The sequence below is a fragment of the Schistocerca cancellata genome, chromosome 3 (genome assembly GCF_023864275.1).
Source record: "Schistocerca cancellata isolate TAMUIC-IGC-003103 chromosome 3, iqSchCanc2.1, whole genome shotgun sequence".
Classification (NCBI taxonomy): Eukaryota; Metazoa; Arthropoda; class Insecta; order Orthoptera; family Acrididae; genus Schistocerca; species Schistocerca cancellata.
In genome coordinates, this window is record NC_064628.1 from 196544783 (window position 1) to 196567704 (window position 22922).

The 22922-nt window shown below is 40.5% G+C and overlaps 1 protein-coding gene across 3 annotated transcripts in view; it reads right to left on the bottom strand.

Moving 5' to 3' along the window:
- The window catches only part of LOC126174813 (protein LSM14 homolog A), a 148018-nt gene that overhangs the window by 104172 nt on the left and 20924 nt on the right, over positions 1 to 22922 (bottom strand). For all 3 annotated transcript variants that reach the window (XM_049921191.1, XM_049921189.1, XM_049921188.1), the window contains exon 3: positions 1997 to 2255. In XM_049921191.1, coding sequence (XP_049777148.1) covers positions 1997 to 2255 — 259 coding nt within the window. The remainder of the gene's footprint in view (positions 1 to 1996; positions 2256 to 22922) is intronic.

The window sequence follows — 22922 nt, forward strand, 5'->3', positions numbered from 1 at the left end:
AAAGTAAACCTGTGGGAGCATGTCATGGGACACTGACAGCTCAGTCAGTAGAGCATACGCCTGTGAAAGGCAAATGTTCTACACACTAGTTCCATTCTAACACATTTCATCCGCCAGAAAGTTTTAATAGAAACTGTAAGGGAGAAGGTGAAACACATAACATATAATAAGCTGTATTACAATGGTGAGTGACACTACTCTAAAAGCACAGCACACATGAAAACTGTTAGAAGACATCTTTGAAACTTAATACACCTTAATGAATTTGTAAATAACAGAAAAATTCATGGTACACCTGTATCCCCTTATCTTACAACCTATATGCGATATATACAGTGAGGCACCATATGCTATATATACCATCAGGCACTGTAATTGTCGGTTTTCTTCTAACACTGATTCTTTAAAACATTTTGCAAATATGTCTTTCCACTGGTGTAGTATTCTGCAATTTGTCATACTAGCATCTCCTTTACAGAGCCTTCGGAACACTCTAAATGAGAGAATTAATTAATTCAATGATTGAACATTTAGGTGATCAGTCAGTAGAAGAACAAGAACGCATCAAATAAAAAGGTAACAATTTCCAGACAGAGGGAGGCTTCAGGACTTTTGAGACCATCTGAAGAGAAGTTGGGATCCGTGAACAATCTAAGTCGAGTCTTCCATTTTGGAGACCATGTGATTTTTGTACATATTAAGAAACTCATCATAGAACAATGAAGTCTAAAATTTAATCCCTACCCCCAACAACTTGCATTTAAAACCAACACACCCTAATACTTCCCAATTACAAAAACTAGACTATTCAGACACCAACGGCGAATCCAGTTTTAAGTGCTGTTACATTCTTAACTAGTCAATGACAAGCCTTACTGCACTTTCAAATATTTGCTATTTACCAATGCAGTAACATGGACAGGGTTAAATGAAATATGAAAGGTTATTAGGAAGTACCAAGAACTGCAGCATGCAAGTTAATGACACTAGTATGTAACTACACTAATGCAAAAACTTCTCTGCACTAAAACTATGTACATTTATTATATTAAATGTAAAACACCACTTAGATTGTACTCTGCAGTAAAAGGGTAGACTGAGAAGTAAAATATTTTTGATCAAATAATCTTAAGAACCCAATGCAGGGAAGTTAGATTGATGAACAGGTTCCCATTATCTTTATTCTCTCAGACAAATTTATGTACTTATGCAGAGTATTGGTTTATAAAACAAGCCTGACAAATTCTCTCTCTAAGTAAGTCATACACGAAGATAGGGTATTTATGATTTAGGAACAAATGAGGATGACGAAGTTATTTTCAATGTCAGCTTTACGACATTTGCCACTGGGAGAGCCAACATTTGATGCACTGCTCTAAAAGAACTTCAAATTAGACTAACTGTGCCAATTCAGTTGTTTGTTCTATAGTAAAAATGCATTCCTTATACAGTTTTTTCATATACAGAACTTAGTTCAGAATATTGTGTACCTATTTATATGTGAAGTCTTGTCACTGTGAAAAACCTACTAAGTGACCCACAAATACTAATTTATATATTAAAACATGGTCCTCAGCGGTAGTGTAGTGGCCATACAAATTTCTCCAGTTGGGCTATACAAAATCTTAAGAAAAACATGTTTTGTCACTGCATGATTATCTTCATCCAGTCAAAGAATGGTGACAACTGAAGACTACAGTAGGCCTGATCTGTTTGAACAAAAGTAAGGTTATCAAATCATGTGACCTAATTTTTAACACTTTTCAATCTACCCTTAATGTGAGTACCAACAAAGAAGTTACTTCTACTCCCAGTCCACATACTGGAAACAATTTTAGGTTTTATTACATTCAATTACCACCACCACCACCACCACCACAGAAGGTAAGCTTTAGTGCCACGAGGCATAAATTATACCTCAAAATCATACGCGTATGAAGTAGAAAGCTTTGTGATGCATGCCCAGGCAAATAGCAACAGTTACCGTATCTCGCACCTTGGTCTTTATTGCTGGCAGGTTCTCTATCCTGTATTTGAACAGGCATAACTAACTCACTCTGTGGTTTTGTTATTGTGCGATGATCTGGATGCAAACCAATGTTAGGAACAACTGCACCTGGAAGACCTGTCATAGTACTCATCGCACTGTATGACGATGGGTACTGTGGCAATGATGGACCCATTGGCCCAAGCACAGGATGGGAGAACCCTTGCGTTTGGTATGCAGCTGATGACAAGCTTGATGGCACTGACAACTGAAAAATAAGATTTAAACGAAAATGTTATTAAAATAATAGTGTATAAGAAATTTTTTTACTTCATTAAAATTACAACAATATTATATATTTTCATTAGAAATTTAACTGTACTGCAACAAATGCAATAACATATCTAATGTTTAATGTATGTGTGTCACTGGTCAAAATGTTTACCATTAGAAAAAGTGGCCTACAAAGATGATTAAAATGTTTCAATAACAGCAAAACAATTTGGGAATAAGGTTTCATGCAGTAGATATCATGAAAATTTTCCTTTGAATATTACTCAAAATTTGATAATTTGCAAGAAACTTTCACGTTACGAACATTAAATTTCACCCCAGAAATATCGGAGGATGCTTTTTCCTCACCCATTCTGACATGTGTACAAAGGAAAGTTGCACAATTCCAAATTAAAAGTAAGTGTGTGTACAAAAGTGGCAAATGCTAGAATATAAGCTATGTTTAATACATGATCCTGTCCAGTTGTTTGCCCGAGGACCTACTAACGTTACTAGGCTTGCAGTCTGACGAACCGCAGAAAACATTCCTGCCAGCTCAAGGTACATTTTTACAGGCTATCTGTGTCACATTTACTATAGGGCAATTTATGTCAAGTGGTCTAGTTTTAAATATCTTCCTCACTATATGATCTTAGATTGTCTCTACAGTAGATGGTTTTGTTTGGTAAACTACCCATGGAAGACATAAAAATTTTAGCCCAGGTCCCAATAGTTCCAAATATTTCCACCACACTGTTTTTGATAATCAGAATGCTAGCTGACTAGCTGAGACACAAAGTGTTATGAATATAAGTGTATACCTTAATGGATGTTCATGTTGCAGCGGATCCTGCATCATTTTTATGGTGACTATTTCATTATCCCACCAGTGGAGAGTAAAGGGGAGACTGATTACTACTGTCTCATATACTTAGAGACGCCTACATATTGATGGGGGTGGAGAGGTTAGGGTTAAGAATCAGTGATCATCTAGTGTGATATCACCCCATCCAGAGGTAAGTACAGGGTGTTTAAAAAATGACCGGTATATTTGAAACGGCAATAAAAACTAAACGAGCAGCGATAGAAATACACCGTTTGTTGCAATATGCTTGGGACAACAATACGTTTTCAGGCGGACAAACTTTCGAAATGACAGTAGTTACAATTTTCAACAACAGATGGCGCTGCAAGTGATGTGAAAGATATAGAAGACAACGCAGTCTGTGGGTGCGCCATTCTGTACGTCGTCTTTCTGCTGTAAGCGTGTGCTGTTCACAACGTGCAAGTGTGCTATAGACAACATGGTTTATTCCTTAGAACAGAAGATTTTTCTGATGTTAGAATTCCACCGCCTAGAACACAGTGTTGTTGCAACAAGACGAAGTTTTCAACGGAGGTTTAATGTAACCAAAGGACCGAAAAGCAATACAATAAAAGATCTGTTTGAAAAATTTCAACGGACTGGGAACGTGACAGATGAACGTGCTGGAAAGGTAGGGCGACCGCGTACGGCAACCACAGAGGGCAATGCGCAGCTAGTGCAGCAGGTGATCCAACAGCGGCCTCTGGTTTCCGTTCGCTGTGTTGCAGCTGCGGTCCAAATGACGCCAACGTCCACGTATCGTCTCATGCGCCAGAGTTTACACCTCTATCCATACAAAATTCAAACGCGGCAACCCCTCAGTGCCGCTAACATTGCTGTACGAGAGACATTCGCTAACGATATAGTGCACAGGATTGATGACGGCGATATGCATGTGGGCAGCATTTGGTTTACTGACGAAGCTTATTTTTACCTGGACGGCTTCGTCAATAAACAGAACTGGCACATATGGGGAACCGAAAAGCCCCATGTTGCAGTCCCATCGTCCCTGCATCCTCAAAAGGTACTAGTCTGGGCCGCCATTTCTTCCAAAGGAATCTTTGGCCCATTTTTCAGATCCGAAACGATTACTGCATCACGCTATCTGGACATTCTTCGTGAATTTGTGGCGGTACAAACTGCCTTAGACGACACTGCGAACACCTCGTGGTTTATGCAAGATGGTGCCCGGCCACATCGCACGGCCGACGTCTTTAATTTCCTGAATGAATATTTTGATGATCGTGTGATTGCTTTGGGCTATCCGAAACATACAGGAGGCGGCGTGGATTGGCCTCCCTATTCGCCAGACATGAACCCCTGTGACTTCTTTCTGTAGGGACACTTGAAAGACCAGGTGTACCGCCAGAATCCAGAAACAATTGAACAGCTGAAGCAGAACATCTCATCTGCATGTGAAGCCATTCCGCCAGACACGTTGTCAAAGGTTTCGGGTAATTTCATTCAGAGACTACGCCATATTATTGCTACGCATGGTGGATATGTGGAAAATATCGTACTATAGAGTTTCCCAGACCGCAGCGCCATCTGTTGTTGAAAATTGTAACTACTGTAATTTCGAAAGTTTGTCTGCCTGACTAAGCAGACCAAGCATATTGCAACAAACGGTGTATTTCTATTGCTGCTCGTTTAGTTTTTATTGCCGTTTCAAATATACCGGTCATTTTTGAAACACCCTGTATCAAAGCCTGAAACTATATCCATGTACACACAAAACCTGTTCTGATATCTCATATCTCTCTCTCTCTCTCTCTCTCTCTCTCTCTCTCTCTCTCTCTCTCTCTCTCTAACCACCTCATATCCCTAGGTCGTCATCATCATCATCAGCATCATCATCATCATCATCATCATCATCATGTTTACAAGTAGAAACCAAGTAGAAACTATTCAGCTGGGAATCATTTCGTACAAGGCTCTATTAACTGCTGTGTGAATTATTACAGGTTTAAGTTCAGTAGCGAGGGTAAAGTAGCTATTGGTAATTCTATTGGGTAACTCCTGCACACATTTTGAGTGGGAGGGGGACTAAAGCAGAGAAAATAAGTATCAAATTCGATGTTAGAAAATACCGCTTCATAAAGGGATCATTCTGAATCTGTCTAATTCATGTAGCATCCAGAGATCTGGCACTACTGGGTTATCGGATAACATTTTCCCTTTATTTCGTTTTTCTTCTAGATTTTTAGCTTCAGTTGGTAAACATCTGGGAAGGTGCTAGGAAATGAAGGACTTCCTGAAGGCCACTGACAAGGCCTCCTGCCATCACTGGCTGTTGTAACAATTAAGACAACTGTGGTTTGCGATGTATCTGAGGGATGGAAGGCAGGGAGGCAGATCAAAGAGCAATCTGTCCTGCTGCATACTACTTCGCCTAGGTAAGGGAGTCCAAGGTACTCGTGGCAGATGATGTAAAGGGGAGAACGTCATTCCATGGCATATGTTGGAAAGACAACTGAGGCCCAATGTGAAAGGGGGAGCACGAGTGTATATTTTGGCTGCAGATTTGGTCATAGCTAATTGCCAGACTTTTCTTATCAGTACAGATTTAAGTGTTCATCTAAAGCTTTAAAGTGTGTTCAACAGTCTTTAAAGTTAAGTACTTCCGCAGTTGGCTCCCTTTTAAATGATCTTTTATGTCCACATATGGTAAATGACCTTCCCCACCACTAACACAACAGTTTTCACATGGAGCATTCTTGGGTAATTGTCACCCACTATCTCCTGAGATCCTCTTTGATACTGCATGACTTAACACACACAGCTGAGACAGTACATACAATTTGATGTCATACCAAGACATTTTCATTACACTATATGAAATACTGCAACCATCCTCAAGTTTTTTTAGAGATTTTCTAGTGCTGTTAGTAGTTTTGGGCCTGAGTCCATTGTCAGACAGTAGCACCGATTTCTTCGCCAGTTTTGCATTTGTATCCTAAAATACAACAAAGTTACTACAAGTTCATAGTTTACAAAAGGTTTTACTTTGTATATGAGCTCTATACATCTTACTTCATAAAAAGCTATCCTTTATATATTGTAGAAGGTTTGAGCCTCTTTCTCGAACTATATGATCCACAAGCTGAACTAAATACAAGATGGCAGATACATTTGTTTACAGATATTACACTTCTGCAGCTACTGCGAAGATAATTCATAGTACAGATATTTTGAAGCTATAATTTATTAGTATCTGCAAGGTGCTTGTAATGACCAATGAAGGGTATTCTGTCTTATTTCTATAATTTCAAAATTAAGATAGTAATACGGAATTTTGGAGGTACAGCTGGTTTTCACGATTTTAGTTTATTATTTAGGATGCATTTATGTTTACTGTGAATGTGGTTGTATATTTCTAATCTCACTAACAAATTCATTTACACTTTTCTACAAAATTTAGTATCTAAGTTTCCTTCAACTCTTACCTCTGCCAGCAGTTAAAGCCGATTTTTGCTGGTTGTTGAGACAGAGCAATAAGTTCTCAGTATTTTTTATCTGAACACCTACCAACTCAGCTAATTTAATATTTTAAAACTGCAATTTTCAATGTTTTGTGATCTATTTAATCACAAATACTTATTTTACAACACAAATTTAATACTTTCCAAGAAATAGAAGCTTTGTTCTGACAATGGGCTCAGCCCCAAAACTAGTAATGGTACAATAAAAATCATTTCCAAAAACTTGTGGCTGTTTACAGTATTTCCTACAGTCTAATTTACTAAAACAGCTATGGTATTCTCTAACCACAATGGTGAAAAATAAAGGACGAATTTTTATTTTTCTCAGGATTAAATCAATTTTTAAGGCCAGAATGAATGTTCTAGTTTCCCTTCATTCCATTTCGGGTCTTGTTGGATATGGTGGACAAAATGATTCCTCCACCTTTCTAAATCAGCCCAAATTATTCAGCTGCAGTGTAATATCAAAGGAAAAAATTATCCTTTGGATGATGTTTAGACTTCTTAATTATGAACACGATATCACCAAGTTTTTTTACATCAAAACATCTAAATCTGGCCAGGAGATATTTCTAATAATATAGTTCTACTTCTCATTTTATCTAGATGAGATATCATTGTATTTGTCTTCACTTTTTTTTATGAAATCAATGGTTTGTATTCAGGTAGAATTATTAATCTCCTCTGGTTCTGAAGTACTAAGGTGTAGGGTACTTTTATTTTACTCCCACAGTGCAACTAATGAAATAAATGCCTTTAATTTCATTTCTCTACATTTTACACTGCCGTTTGTGAAAAGTGCAACACAAAGAAGGAATTACCTGAATAGCACCACACTTTGATGTGGCAACAGGTATGCAAGCAATATGCGATACATTTTGCAGCGAGGTGGGGTACACGTAGGCCCAGCAGAGCCCTATGTTGTCGGTCTGACAGTCCGTGTCACACCTAGTGTAGTCTGTGCAGAGCTGTCACACAAGATGGAAACAATGAAGTGAGTGCCAATATGCCTCATTGACGTGAAAGGGAGCCATATTGGCATGTGAGCAAATTCAAATGGGGCAGAATGATCGGTCTCCAGGAAACGGGGTTGTCATACTGTGACATTTCGGCTCACACAGAACATGCTGCTGTGACAGTAATGCATGTGTGGAATCTGTGGATAAAGGAAGGTCGTACACTGCGACGAGCAGGAACTGGACCACAGAACATTACCACAGCACGGGACGACTGTCATCTTGTCCGTTTGGCCATTACAGAACACACAGTGTCATCCACAGTGTTGGCTCATAGCTCGGGCACTGCACAGGTGTGAACTAGTCTGCAAAGATGGTTCGCTGCCATCTGCTGCAGGTTGGACTGGTTGCACGCATGTCATTATGCCGGCTTCAACTGTCCAGAAACCACAAGCTCCAACAACAGCAATGGGCACATGAACACCGTCACTGGGGTGATGAGTGGCAGTACGAAATGTTTTCTGATGAGTCGCACTTCAAAGTGTCTTACTGTGATGGCCACATACCTGTCCAGCAGTACCGTGGTGACCCCAACATGGAGGGCTGCATTGTGGAGCGGCATAGCTGACAAACACCAGTTGTGATGGTTTGGGGGTACCGTTGGTTACAACAACCAATCTCACCTCATATGTACTGCAGGCACCTTGAACAGCAACTAGTACCTAACGGTGGTTGTGGAGCCTGAGGTACTCCCCAGCTTCAGCCATCACCACAGGCCCCATTTCAACAGGACAATGCCTGGCCACATATTGTGAGGAATGTAGAGGCCTTCTTCGAAAAGCTATGGGTACCATTGCTTCCCTGGCCCTCATGTTCGCCAGACACATCACTCATCAAACATGCCTGGGATATAGTTGATCGGCACCTGGTGCATTCCGGTCCTCCAATAACTGCCGTCACAGATTTGTGGGCTCAGATACAAACTGCGTGGAGGGAAATCCCTCGGTAATGTATTCAGAACCTTATTGATTCAATGCCATGGCATATAGCAGCTCTAATTGCAGTGCATGGTGCCCACACGATACACTGAATAGCAGGTCTCTAAGGACATATACAGATTTGAAAAGGTAATCATTTGTTACTTGTCATGTACCTAACCTGTGGTATTAAATAAATTGAATTCACACATTTCCTTTTGGTGTTGCAATTTCCACCAATGGTAGTGTATTATCTGATTTGACTGATGAGACTGTTGGGTTGTAAAGCCACCAGCTTGAGATACTTTGTGTCTTTTCAGTGCACACTGTCAATGTATGTGCCACTCCAACAGACGGCTCTCCATGGTCAAAATGCCCGAACAGTGAAAGCTGTCTCGCACATTTAACCTTTGCATGGACATGAATACATATGCATAAGCACTGAGGCAGACCTGAGAGTCCCTGTACAGTCAGGAAGCCACAGCTGTGCAAGTACTTTATGACCCCTGCCCCCTACCCACATATCCAATTTATCACACTAAGTGAATAATTGCATTTCCTACAGGATCCACACCACAGCAGGTGACCTCTCCACTACTGACAAAATATTTTCAGAAGTGGTGGGTCAAAATACCAGCAACCATGGTTAAGGCAAAAATGGTCATATGTAAGATAAGGAGAGTGGAAGAATGAACAGAAACTGAGTCCTTAGCTGAGCTTACTTATAGTTGAAGAGGGTACCCTGCTTTGAGACTAAGGGGAAAGAGAAAGGGTGGTGGGGGAGGGGGCAGACAGTTTGAGGGATCAGGATGTAAGGCAGGTTATCAATTATGTGGGCTGCAGCAATCAAGAGAACAGTTTGTAACAAGGAGAGATGCATCAGTTTACCCTTAACATCCAAAACAATGTCAATTTATATTATCTTCTGAGCCTGAAGACACCACCTATCCATTTATCTGATCACTACAACAGTGTTTCTCAGTGTAAGATGAACTGAAACAATGTAAGACAGAAAAAGCTATGGAGAAAAGTTATCAGGATTTTCCAGCTCAACAGAAAGTGCCAGGTATTTTACATATCAATCTGAAGATTTAAATCACTACACTAACAATGAGAGAATGCTGGATTATTTATTGTTTACAAAAGAAAATACAAAAGCAAAGAGTGCAGAATCCTGCAGAATATAAATGTTAACCATAACTAGTGTCCACTTTCTCACACAAAATGCGAATAGCAACTGACATAGGAGTTACGTAACAGCATCACTGAATTTAAATCTTACTTGACAAATCAAATATTAGAAAAAGTCTTTCTGGAATGATGTTTCTGAAGTTACCTAGCAACCGAACTGAAGTGAAATGAAATGAATACTCCAACTTTTGCACATGGGTTGTAACCATAATGTTTGGTCTTCCTCTGAATCAAGTCTCTCAAAGCACTAGTACACATCTTATCACCAACAATTCTTGACTCAATCCTTTGCTAATCTTGTCACGCTCTCATTTTACTATGCTATTTGTGGATCAGTACGTTCTTTAATCACCCGCATCAAACATGCTCAAGGAACAGATAAGCATACCCCCCCCCCCCCCCCCCACACACACACACACACACACACACACACACACACACACACACACACACACACACACACACACACACACTGCAGGTCAGCATGTAGAATGGGGTGCTACGTGACATGAACAGAGGGGAAAGGGGGCACCAGAAGGAGGGGTTGGGCATCGGTAGCTAGTGGCTCTGAGGGAGGCCGTAGGTGTGTAGGACGAAACGTGGTAGGAAGGTGGAGTATGTGCATTGGGTAGCTATGTGACTGGTATCAGAGTCTGGATGGATGGATGGATATGGTGTTACGGGCGCTCAACAGTGTAGTCTTTAGCACCCGAACAGAAACAACAGACTAGTGTCACTAAAATGTAGCAAGTGCAAAAATAGGACTAAAGTTAAAGGTGACTGTCTACATAGGCGGTGTGCACGTCAACAGTAGCCAAGTGGAAAGCAGCACATAAAGAGGAGAACTGCAAGAGAATGTAGGGGAAGGGGTTAAAATGAAACACACAGCACATGTTTGGAACTGGCCTATTACAAGAAGAAAAATGAGTGGTCAGCCACTCAGCAACACACTAAAAATTCCAACCTAAAATTTTAGGCTGAAGCCCAGAAACATCACAGTACCTTAAAACTTTGACACTCGCCTCGTCATCGGCTAAAATCGAGGGCAGATCCCCACTAATATTAACTTCCGCCCTGACAGAACAATATAAATCACACTCAACTAAAATGTGGCGTACAGTGATTTGTACGCCACAGGCATCGCACAGCGGGGGTTCCTCTCGCCGTAGTAAGAAGGCATGCGTAAGAGGACAGTGCCCTATGCGAAGACGTGTAAGGGTCACTTCGTCACACCTAGGTGACCGGCAGGAGGAACACCATGGCTGGATGGTGGGTTTCACCAACCGCAGCTTATTTTCCCTCACCGCCAGCCATTCCTCCTCCCACAATTGCATATACTTCCACCACAGCACAGAAACAACACCTCGCAAAGGAATAGAACATTGTGTCACCTCCGGTAATCTGCAGGCGTCCTTGGCAGCTGTAACAGCTTGTTCATTTCCCCGTATGCCCACATGCCCTGGCACCCAGCAAAAGGACACTTGCTTGCCCTGTCGTCGGAGGATGTACAGTTGGTCGTAAATCAGCTGTTCCAACTTCTCCGCTGGGTACAGGTTCTGCAGTGACTAATGCGCTCAGTGAGTCAGAGCAAATTAGGAAGTGTTTGCTCTGAGTACACCGTATCTGCTCCAATGCCTTCAGGATTGCGTGAAGTTCTACGGAAAAAACAGTGTATTCCTGGGGAAGGCGAATCCTGATGACACGTTCGGGGAACACTACTGAGCAGCCAAGAAAATCCCTGTTGGGATCCGTCAGTGTAGACTACTGTAAAATCATGATGCCTATCTAAAATGTTAAAAAACAAAGATTTGAAAGTAAAATCTGATGTACTGTCTTTCTTAAAATTTGCCAAATCTAAAATCAGTCTGGGCCTCTGGAGGAACCAAGGTGGATATCTGCTCCAACCTCGACGTGAAACATTAAAACTGGCCACACCCATCTCTAAAATGCAATCCTTTGCACGAATCCCATAGGGCCTTGTTGCCGGTTGCGAAAAAGCCTTTCCAGTGGAGGCTGAGCAACAGTGTGGTATGCAGGTGTGTATGGTGTGGATAATGTTTGATAGGCCTGGCGCACCATTAGTAGACGCCGCCGGAGGTGAAGTGGCAGTTCACCTGCCTCTGCAGTGAGGCTCGGTATGGGGCTCATTCTGAACGCCCCAGTGGCCAACCGAATCCCCTCATGGTGCACCACATCCAACAGCTTCAAGTAAGTGGGTCTTGCAGACCCATCCATAATCAAGCCGGGACCACACGAAGGCTCTGTAAAACCGGAGCAGACAAGTCCTGTCCACTCCCCATGTGTGGTGACTAAGACATTTTAAAATAGACAGCGCCTTAAGAGGCCGTTTTTTCAGTTCCTTAACGTGTGACAGCCACGTAAGCTTAGAATCAAAAGTGAGGCTCAGAAACTTCACCATGTCTTTAAAATTCAGAACGGTGTCCCTCATCCTCAACTCACGCAAGTCAAAAATGGAACAATAATGGTTAAAAAGAACACACACAGACTTATCAGCTGAAAACTTAAAACCACTCTTCTGTGCCCTTTCATCCAAATGTCACAGAGTGAGTTGCAACTGACGAGTCGTCATTGCAATGTTTGAAGAAGAGCAAAATACAGAGAAATCATCCACAAACAAGGAACACTGCACAGGACTTTTCACAACAAACGTAATACTATTAATAGCAATAGCAAAGACCGTCACACTTAACACTACCTTGAGGAACACCGTTCTCTTGTTCAAAGCGACTAGACAGCGTCTCCGACTTGGTACCGAAAATAATGGCGACAGGAAGGACCAAATAAAATTGGGAAGACATCCACGAAAACCCCATTCGTGGAGCTGCCTGATGATAAGATGCCTCCAAGTAGTGTCGTATGCCTTTTCAATGTCAAAAAATATTCCCAACAGGTGATGCTGGCGCAGGAAAGCCTGTTGTATAGCCGCCTCCAGGAGGGCCAGGTTATCAAAGGTGGAGCGATACCTCCTGAACCCACACTGAAAGCGACTAAGGAGTTGTCTGGATTCCAGACAAGGCAGCGGTTGACCATCCGCTCCAAGGTCTTTCCCATGCAGCTAGTGAGGGCAACACTACGGTAACTACCCGGGCACGTGCGGTCTTTGCCAGGTTTTGAAAGAGGAATTAAAATTGCTTCATGGCACACGTCAAGGAAGTGACCGGACATCCAAACTAGATTAAAAAGTCAGGAGGATTTCTTTATTTCTGCCTGTGAGGTGCCGCAGCATGCTATAGTGGATTCTATCCTGACCAGGGGATGTATCACGAGCCCCACACAATGCAGAATCCAGTTCCCACATGGAAAATGGGCAGTTTTACTCTTCTGTATTGGGTGAGCGGAAGTCAAAACTGCTCCTCTCAGCAGCCACTCCGTGGGGCTGGAAGGCTGGATTCTGACTGGCAGTTGCAGTAATAGCTGCAAAATGAGCCACCATAGACTGGGCAATATCTTTTGGGGTCTTTGGAGAGTACCATTCCACATTATAGCAGCCATAGGGCACCTCCCACCTCTCCCAGAAATCCTCCTGATGGTCTCCCATACAATGGAACTTCATGTAGAACGATTAATGGTGTTCAGGAACTGCTGCCTTGACCTGAGAGACAGACAGGAGGTGAGACACGGAGTATTGGGATGGGATGGATGTCCACAATCTCAACATGTGACGCTGGAAGTACAGCGGGAAGATACATGGCCGAACTTCCAGCACCACACTGGGGGAAGGATATGTGGTTTGACATCAAAATGGTATACCATCGCCTTGACCTTATTGGATAATTTTTCACCCTCAAAGGCAAAAATAAAGGCACTGGGGGCAACCTGATTATCCCTCAGATCCCAATGGATGCGCCGGACAAAAACTCCTCGTTTCTCTAAGTTGGTGCACAGCTCATCAGACTGCAAAAGAAGGTCCTGTGGAAATAATACCCTGGACCATATTTAAGCACTTACGAGACATGCTGGTAACAGAAACATCCCATTTTTAGACAAGCCCTTCACCTCCCCAAACTTGTCCTCTAAATGCTCTACAAAAAACTGAGGCTTTGAGACAACTGAGTCCCCATCAGCTCTCATACATACAAGGTACTGGGGTGAATAAGGTTCGCTGCCATCCTTGGACTAGCGTTTATCCTGTTGTGTGGCTAGGGAGGGGAACAATTTAGGATCATACTTCCTTGCACTGTACTGAGACTTGGAATGCTTTGAGAATGCTGTCATTTGATCATCAGCAAGTGATGACATGATACACTTCGTCGCACGTCATCTGCCCTGATGCCACCCACTCCAACACCGGGTGCCACCCAGCCGCAGCGAAGACCACCTGGCAGGATGGCCATTGCCAAGAGTCCCAATGCCCCAGGGTGACTGGCATCTACTACTTGGCATATGTGGGGAGTTAACAGCACAGGCATCAGCAGAGTGATCCCTGTGTAGTCAAGAGGCTACAACTAACAGGGTACATGGCGGTTCACCACAATGGACTGGCTACCGTGCTAGATATGAGGTGCACAGGATTCCATGGTCATTGTTGGTGCAGAAAATGACAGTGCACAGTGGATGGAGGAAAATGCACCCCGGAAGGTGTCTTCTTCAAAGAGATGGAGAATGAGCAGGATTGCAATGCCACAACAAGAAACTGGGCTAAAGATCTGAATGCACAATGCACCATTTAAGGCACCGTTCCCAATAGACTCCCTCTTCGGGAAAATTTCGGAAAATTGAGGTCAAATCCTACAGGGGACCACCACAAAGGCTGATAGGGGTGACTCCTTTTTGTCACCTCTTACAACAGGCATTCTAACAGGCCTATTCTATCCACTGGACCTGGAGAGGGGAGTTTGACATTGCCCAGATTATGTACATTACTAGTGAGCTCTATGTAAACGATGTGAGATCAGTGCGAGAAGTCACAGAAATTGTAAATGTCTAAGAAAATTTATTAACAGATGGGGTAACTGTGCAATGACCACTCTCTGATATCCTTCAACATACAGTAAAATATTCTGCACACTATATTGCCTTTTAATGCCAGAACTTGTTAGGTTTTCCTACAGCAGTAAGTTAAGTAGGAGAGCCTATGGCAGACTGCACATCAGTTATACCTTGTGGTGGTCTTTACTCTCTCCACCAGCATGTGCAATCAAAGTGCTGCAGTTTAAAGAATTTATTGCTTTTCATGCACATGAAGTGTAAACAAACAAAAAAGATTTGTACAGTATGTACCATTTCAAAACGACTGTTTCGTGAAGTTCATGAAACTTTTTGTGCTTCATGGAAGAACAAAAACTAGGGATTAGGTATCTGAATGAAGAAACCTATCACAAGGAAGAAGCAGCTATGGACTGCATCTTCATCTGGTAAAAGGCAAGAGATATCTGACACAGGCTACATTAACATCTGTTTCTCCAAATGAGAGTTATTTTTCCTCTCATTTATGTAGTCCTATTGTGTAATACATCTGTCATGCCATTATTTGATCTGTCTTGCTGTGTACTAAACCAAAGTAAAATGTACCAACAAACGACACCATCTAATGTGCCATGTTTGCTGTATTGTCACCCTGCTGCGCTGCACTGCACTACACTATCTCATCATGAGGTCGGGGGAGCTCCAACCAACAGCAGACTTTTGCCAAAATGACTCCCTGGAAGTAACATCCTATGGGGAATATTGAAAAGGAGTGAATGGAATCCCTGACACAAATGTTATTTCTTGCAGTTCTTACATTTTTCAATTCTACACAATGAATTTGTAGCCCCTTTGAAAAAGGTGTAAGAGCAATGTTAAAAATACCCAGATTTTACATTTCTTACTCAATGTCTCACTTTGTCCCATTTTCTTTCTATTGACATTTGATGTGACAAAAGTTTTAAGTGACTCAAAGGACAAATGGTTCACACCATGAGTGGTGGCAGAATTATGGGGAATTATGTAATCCACCATCAGCGTTGCCAACACAAATTGCAACATTTAGCTTCACCTGCCAATTATGATCCAATTACTTCTAGGTTGAGTGGTAATGCAAAAACAAGACAGTTGACACAAAGTGTTCCAGACCGAGCCAATACGTGATGAAGGTGCCCAGCCAACAACTTTTCTTGTGCCACTTATAACTCAGTCTTCTTTTTGCATGTATTTTCTTTCAATGTACTGTATTCAGCAACAATATCAATCTTTAACCTTTTAAATTTAGACACTGTCTCTAAGAATACACTAACATAATCAAGGAAACATTGCCTATTCCCAGCTAGCGAACTCTTATTGGCTGGCGACAAAGTCACCCAATGGCCAGTGCAGCCACCACACCACCTACTGGATGCGTGCAGGGGCGAAGCAGTCCTTCAGTGATGCGAAAGGAAGTAGGGGTGAAAGCATTTTGTGAAGTGCTGAGAATATACTTTTCATGCAGATGATGTGCTATGATAAAGATTCCACACAGAAATAGACAAGGGTTTTGCAATAGCACATTTTAAAGACTTGTGTCCAAACGTAAGACAGTTGCATCAACTAAATACACTGCTCATGTATATATTTTGCACCACACACATCACACACTGTAGATTGTAAAGATTGGTAGCAGTGGTAGAGGGCATGAAGCAAAACTATAGCACCTGAGCTTTCATTCAAATTTACGGTTTACAGTGTATAGAAATTCAATGGGCCAACTTATCTTAAGCTTGTAATATCTAATGGGAAATTAGCCTCATTATTCATGTCTGTTCCTCTCATTAACCCCAAAATAACACTTTACTAATGGTGAGCATACTAAGTGCAGCTCAAAAGAAAAGCATTAAACAGTAACAGCAATGGTGATTAAGTACATCAAGCAAATGACCGCATTTTTGCTAATGGTTGAAACACTTAGCTGCTGTGATGGTTTTGGTTTAATTCAATATGTTCATCAATTTTTTTTTCCTGAGAGCATAAACGATGATCTCTCAAAAACTTATTTTGAACATATAATTTGTAGTCTTAGCATGTTTGAAAACATGCTTGATTATCTTTTATACTGACACCAATTTCAATTTTTTGATGAGTACTTGCTATTATACATCTGATTTTTTTAACTGATGTAATTATTTACCATAAATTATCAAACATTGTACTGTACATTTAATTTGCTTCCCTTTAACAGATTTTGTACAAAGTATTTGAGAGGATTGCAGTCTAATCATATATGCAAATTACATGCATTTTGCTCCTATTTTGGGAGGTTAACATTTTCCGAAGTTCTCCATTTTTCTCAGTTCTGTGTTTTCTAAGTCTGGACCCCACAAAAACATGAAATAGGGGTTTCACTGTATGTGGTGTCAGGCTGTGCATCCAAGACAAAGGCACAAACATGAAGTATCAACTCGTCTTCTGTCTGACTACTCCAAACTGATGATGATAACCACTCAGTAGCATAGTCAGTGTGGAAAGTGTTATCAGCACATAACTCACTTGGGCAGGATTTGGGAGAGTGGGGCAGGAGCTCCTGTGAGCACGAAGTTTATTCCCAGAGGTGGAGTTGCTTCTGCTTATAATGCATGAAAGTCCACCAAGTAATTATTAAAGGCACTACAATCACGGTGCACAAAACTATTACACTGAAAACTGTTTAACAAAAATGCCAAACTGCCTGGGCAAGCCATCCACTTCACAGCACATTGACTTCTCCTCCCCAGCTTTTCCAGGAAGAGAACCCAACAGTTAACAAAACTTCATACACACATTACACTGGTGTCTGCATCAGCAAGGATGGTGGGCAGGTCTCCAGCCACAGCCAGCTCTACAGGGGCAAACCATCCCACCACCTAAGGAGGTTGATCTTTTTGGGGCAGCAAAATCCTAAATTTGAAACAGTTTCGAAACAATTAACAAGACTATGAACCTGTTTACATAACTGAAGTAGTTTGAAAGTAAGTTGGAAATATGAATTATTCATAAAATCCAGGATGTTTTACACATACAGTCGTGAAACAAATAGCAAATGAAGTTTTTCATTTGATCACCTTTTGTGGGTTGTTCAAAATAGCAAAGCTTACCAGGAGCAGCCTTGATAACTGAAAGTCTTTAATGCCTCCAATTTTTTTTTCTGTGCTCAATATCGTTTGAGGCATTATATGTCATGCATATTACTTGGGGGTCATTTTGGGCCAAGTGGTCTAATTCTGGAGAAGTTCCCATACAACCATCATGGATTTTGCTGAAATTTTGTGACGGTTCACTCATTTCCCACAGACATTAGTAAAGTTTTACTTCTGCTAATTTAATACTTGCAGGGCTATAGCAATTTGTTTCACCCCTTAGTGTCGTTTTCTGTAACTGAGAATCTCTCTCTCTTTGCACTCTTTAGCAAAATAGATTTTCTGAGTGATCTGCATATGGGAAATTTGAAGCAAAGTTGACTGACAAAATACACACTCTACATAATGTGAAGTTCAGCTTTTTGTATCCCCAGAAGTAATTGCAAGATACACCTCAAACCTTGCATGTATTAACTTCCCAATATAACATTTCAGAACCTAGAATTTCATCCTCCTACCACTTTACAATGCAAATTCAGGGCAAAGGTGACAATTTTTCTAAAGAACACCAAAAATCACTATTTTTCACTACCTTTTACAAGGAAGAGTTTTCTGTTTACATTTTTAAACCTGTTTCATTAGGAACACTGTTCCAAACAACCAAAAAATGATCTTGCACTGCATGCACCTAAGGCCCTAAAAAAATGACAAGGTAGAAGTTCATTGGAAGTGGGGCCTTATTCCACTGGTACTCAAATTAGATCTGAGATATTATATTCTACAAGCTTCAGTCAAAACTGTGAATATGCAGTCTTTTTGACATCTGTACAGCATTCAGCACTACAACATTATTTATAGAGAACAGAATTGGATAAGGAAACCAATGAAAAGAATGGTCCTTTTTATGGCTCTTAATAATTTGAAGTAACCACACTTGAAAACTAATTTGTTTGATTCTGTCTTATCAAAATTTCTTCCCAAAGAATCATCAGTGACAGCAGCTGATCAGAGGTGCTACTTTCTCACACAATTCCACAGCAAATTAATGAAACCTGTAAGGAACTCAAAACATAAGCTTAGGATCCTAAGAGAGACCACTTTCACCTTTTGTTTCTGACATATGGAAGTGTATCAGCAGCTTGGAATCCTTTGAAAAGAAATCTTTGGGTTTGGTAACTTGTGCTAATGAAAGAAACCCATGGCTGCTGTTGCACAGCTATCAGTTGTGTTTCCTATGGTGATAGGGATGCTGGTTCTCTCAGTTTAAAAGGAATCAGCAGTAATAAATGAGAAGCACCAGTTTGCTTTTGTTCTACAATACTACTATTATTGTGTTAACCAGTTTTCAGATTACAAGGCCATCTTCAGAGACTTAACAGCATTGGTTAAGTCACCACAAACCATGTCAATTTTATACTATTCTTATGTACATACTAATGTCCCATATTAACTGAAATCTACAGTACCACAATGTACACTGTGTCTCAAAACAGAACTGAATAGCGCATCTAGAACACTACACAACAAGAAGACATAATAATCATTCTCTCTACTATGAATCAATGTCAAAAAATGTCATGAAGTCTGCTGTGAACTTCACCAAAATTTACACTATGTGACAGTGGTATAAAACCAGCAGGCTATCTGTACAGTGTATGCTGCAGCTATTATGCAACAATTACCATGATTTCCACTGCCTTGGCAACACACAAATTGTGGTGTTTATAACTAGTTTGATTCTGTAGTTATATGCCACGAGTGGTGATAAGACAACCCGTTTTCAGAAGTTTTTCAAGCTATTCTGATTTCCTCACTTTCTAGTCAAGACTTTCAACATTGCCTTCCCTGGAGAGTACTGAACAATTTTAAGACATTATAGAAGACATCAGATTTGAGTACCAGCATAATATGGGCTAGAGATGGGTCGAACTCGTTCATTCCCGTGAACTACTTCATTCATTTCACTCTTTGCCGTGAAACGTTCAAATGAAGTAGTTCATTCATGAAGTACGGAAGCCTGGCGAAGTTGCCCAGTTTGCCGCTCAACCTCGGCTACGCTCGCTTCGCCCCGCTCGTACAATAAAGCTTCGTAATACTTCATAATTTTACCAACAGGTGGCCGAACTATGCAGTAACGTGCATGCAACGTTTTACGCTCTTACAGCGTCTGAGTTAAATAGAACATGGTCGAAGGGGACAAAGAAAAGATAAACAGAGAAGTCTGTCACATATAAAGAAGGTATTAAATTTAATCTTGCTCGACATTTTCTCATGAAGCGCGCAAAAAAGTCTATCTGCCAAATGAAACATTATTTGTTGTATTCATGGGCTGAAAACTAGGGCTACCAACGGAATACAGTCCAATGTTATGTTCCTTTTAAAATTTAATGCAAAATAGAATGAGTATGTTTACCACTGTTACAAAGTCTATATAACCACGTTAAGTAATTATTCGGGACGTTTTCCTGTAGATTTTACTTTTGTCGATAATAATAACCCTCCAGATTCAAAACGTAAACTGTCACCTGTAGTCATTGGTAAGATTTCGAGTAAAATCCCTCTTTCAGTGTCATTAACAAACCTTTTATTTTCATGTTGGCTGTGCGTGCTCACACAGCCAGCTTCTTCGTTTGTACCTTTAATATTCATTTGTTTGCAAGCACTGCCAACGGTAGGCTATCCGTAGACGTGAAGTTTAATTGCACCAATAGTCACGGGTAATGAGTCAGCACTGCAGGAAGCAACTGACGCTGCATTCCTCTCGCCCCTCACCTCCACAACCCCTCTTAAACCTATCGTTCCCCACAAACACCGCGCGATTCGTCGACAGGCAGTAGAGGGAGGACTGAAGCGAAGGGAGAATGAGTGACGTAGCACCGATGTAGCGGGAGAGGGAGAGGAAGAGGGGAAGAGAGTGAGTGAACGAACTAGAAAAAAGTGTGGAGTGTGCTATCTGAAGAGTTTGAAGTATCAGTTCACTGAAATTGAGTGGTTAGTTCACACTTCACTAGAGTGAAGCGTTCATTTGAATGTCTCATTCACGAGCTTCCCATCACTAATATGGGCCCATTTTCATTGCACCTCCACCCTGTCTCTTTTAGGGCCTTATATATTTGTATTGCCAAACCACATACAGCTTTTAGATGGTTTACAATGTAATCTTTCTCAAGAAAATTGTTCGAAAGACTGCAGAAGACACTTGTGAACGTGGGTTAAAAATAACCCTTTTTGGCTTTTTAGAAATATTGTCAACTTTGCCCTCAATCTGAACTGCTGGAAAGAAGGAGGATGTAATTTCACATTTTAACACATTGTACAGTTAAGTTCCTGTGTGCAAACTTTCAGGTTTATGCTGCTATTACTTCAAGGAAAATGAAATGCTCAACATCACTTTTTTTTCAAAGTGTCTTTCGACTGACTGCTTTAAATTATCCACGTGCAAATTGCCGAGGAAACAATTTTTTCTTATTTTGCTTAACTGAGCACAAAGAGATGAAGGTGACCATTCTGTTTCTTTCAAGAGGAGGCATTGTCTCAAATTTGCTGAAAATTCACAGGTCCACTGTTGATGGCTGTGTTATGGGTCAAACAAATTACTTAAAGTACTGAATGACTGTAGAAATTTAGCAGTGCTCATTGGGAACTCACAATTGTTCATACAAAATTTAATCAAAATCCGTAAAGGTCATGCAGGAACTTCTAGATCATTTGGTATTAAAAAACTGTCTGCTTCTCACTTTGCTGATTCAAGATGCAACCTCTGTCACCAGAGGACTCAGAATCACGGTGTTTAACATGGTGGTTTAACTACACCTGTGCACAAGTAACAGCACACTGTAATCCAGTTTCTAACTGCAGAAAATTCACCCACAAATTGAGCATCCTCTCCTTCAGTGTGACAGTGCCAGACCACTAAAGAGCACTATGACATCTGCAACAATATGACACTTTGGGTTCACTGTCATCCTTCATCCTCCAGACATTCCCAACTGACCCAATTTTCATCTGTTTCAGCAACTTAAAGGACACCTTTGAGGACTTCCCTAGCAGCAAAAGCTGTGGTGAGGTTGTGGCTCCAACAACAATGTCAAACATTCTGCAGTGACAGTTTCAACAAACTGGTCTCTTGTTGGGAGAAATGTGTGTCACCAGGCTGACTATGTTAAAAAATATTTACACACTAAGATTTAGAATGTTGCTAACCTTTGTTTTATTTAAAAAGTTTTGAGTATTCACAAATCTGAAGCCATTACTTCTCAGCACACCATCATAAATAAATGAGTACCGTAAATAGTGTCAACCCGTACCAAGTGGTTCAAGAAAAAAAATAACTTGTTGCCTGACTATCTCAGAAAAATTTTATATTTGCTGGGTGAATTCCCCAATGTTTAGTAGTCATAAGAATATTTTTTTTTAAATTTATTGTTTGTTATTTTGAAACAGCAACCATAATTGTTCCAGGCCACATGCGTTTTTCCATATTTGCAAGCCTCTACATCTTTCACAATTTTTCAGTAGTGGATCATCCGAAGCCTTTCAGATAAAATTCATTTAGTTCAACACACTCTGGGCTACAAATTAAGATCATTATCACTTAGCTGAATGTATTCTTTAATATATTTTAATGGTTCTAAGTTATCACCCACAAATTAAACAAACTCAATTTTTTAACAGTAGTTTTCCAAAGAAAGATTAATTTCTCAGCTTTCATATTTTTTCTGCTATTACACTGAATAGTATAGTTACTTTTGATAGAGTATCAATGATGAGCAGCTTACACTTAAAAAAACACTATTTTAAAAATGGATATTTTAATTTTAAATTTCAGTTAATACACGTTTATGATGTCAAACTTCAGTATAAATTTGAACTTTCAGATTCAATTTGAAGTTATGGAAAAAAATTACCAACACAAGTCAACATCTGTGATATCTAGGCTTGTGGAATAACATATCAGTTACAGTATATAATTTAATCATATCTATGATTACTTACTTTTTATTGAAAATAAGCCTACTAATTACATTATATTGTTCTCTTGTTATTTGTTTAATACACTGCTGATTGAACACATGAGAAATTTGTTCACTCAGTTTGGCTGTTAGATAAGTTCACCCAGTCACAGTTGTAAATTCCATGGGAGACAACTTCCTTAAAACATTTT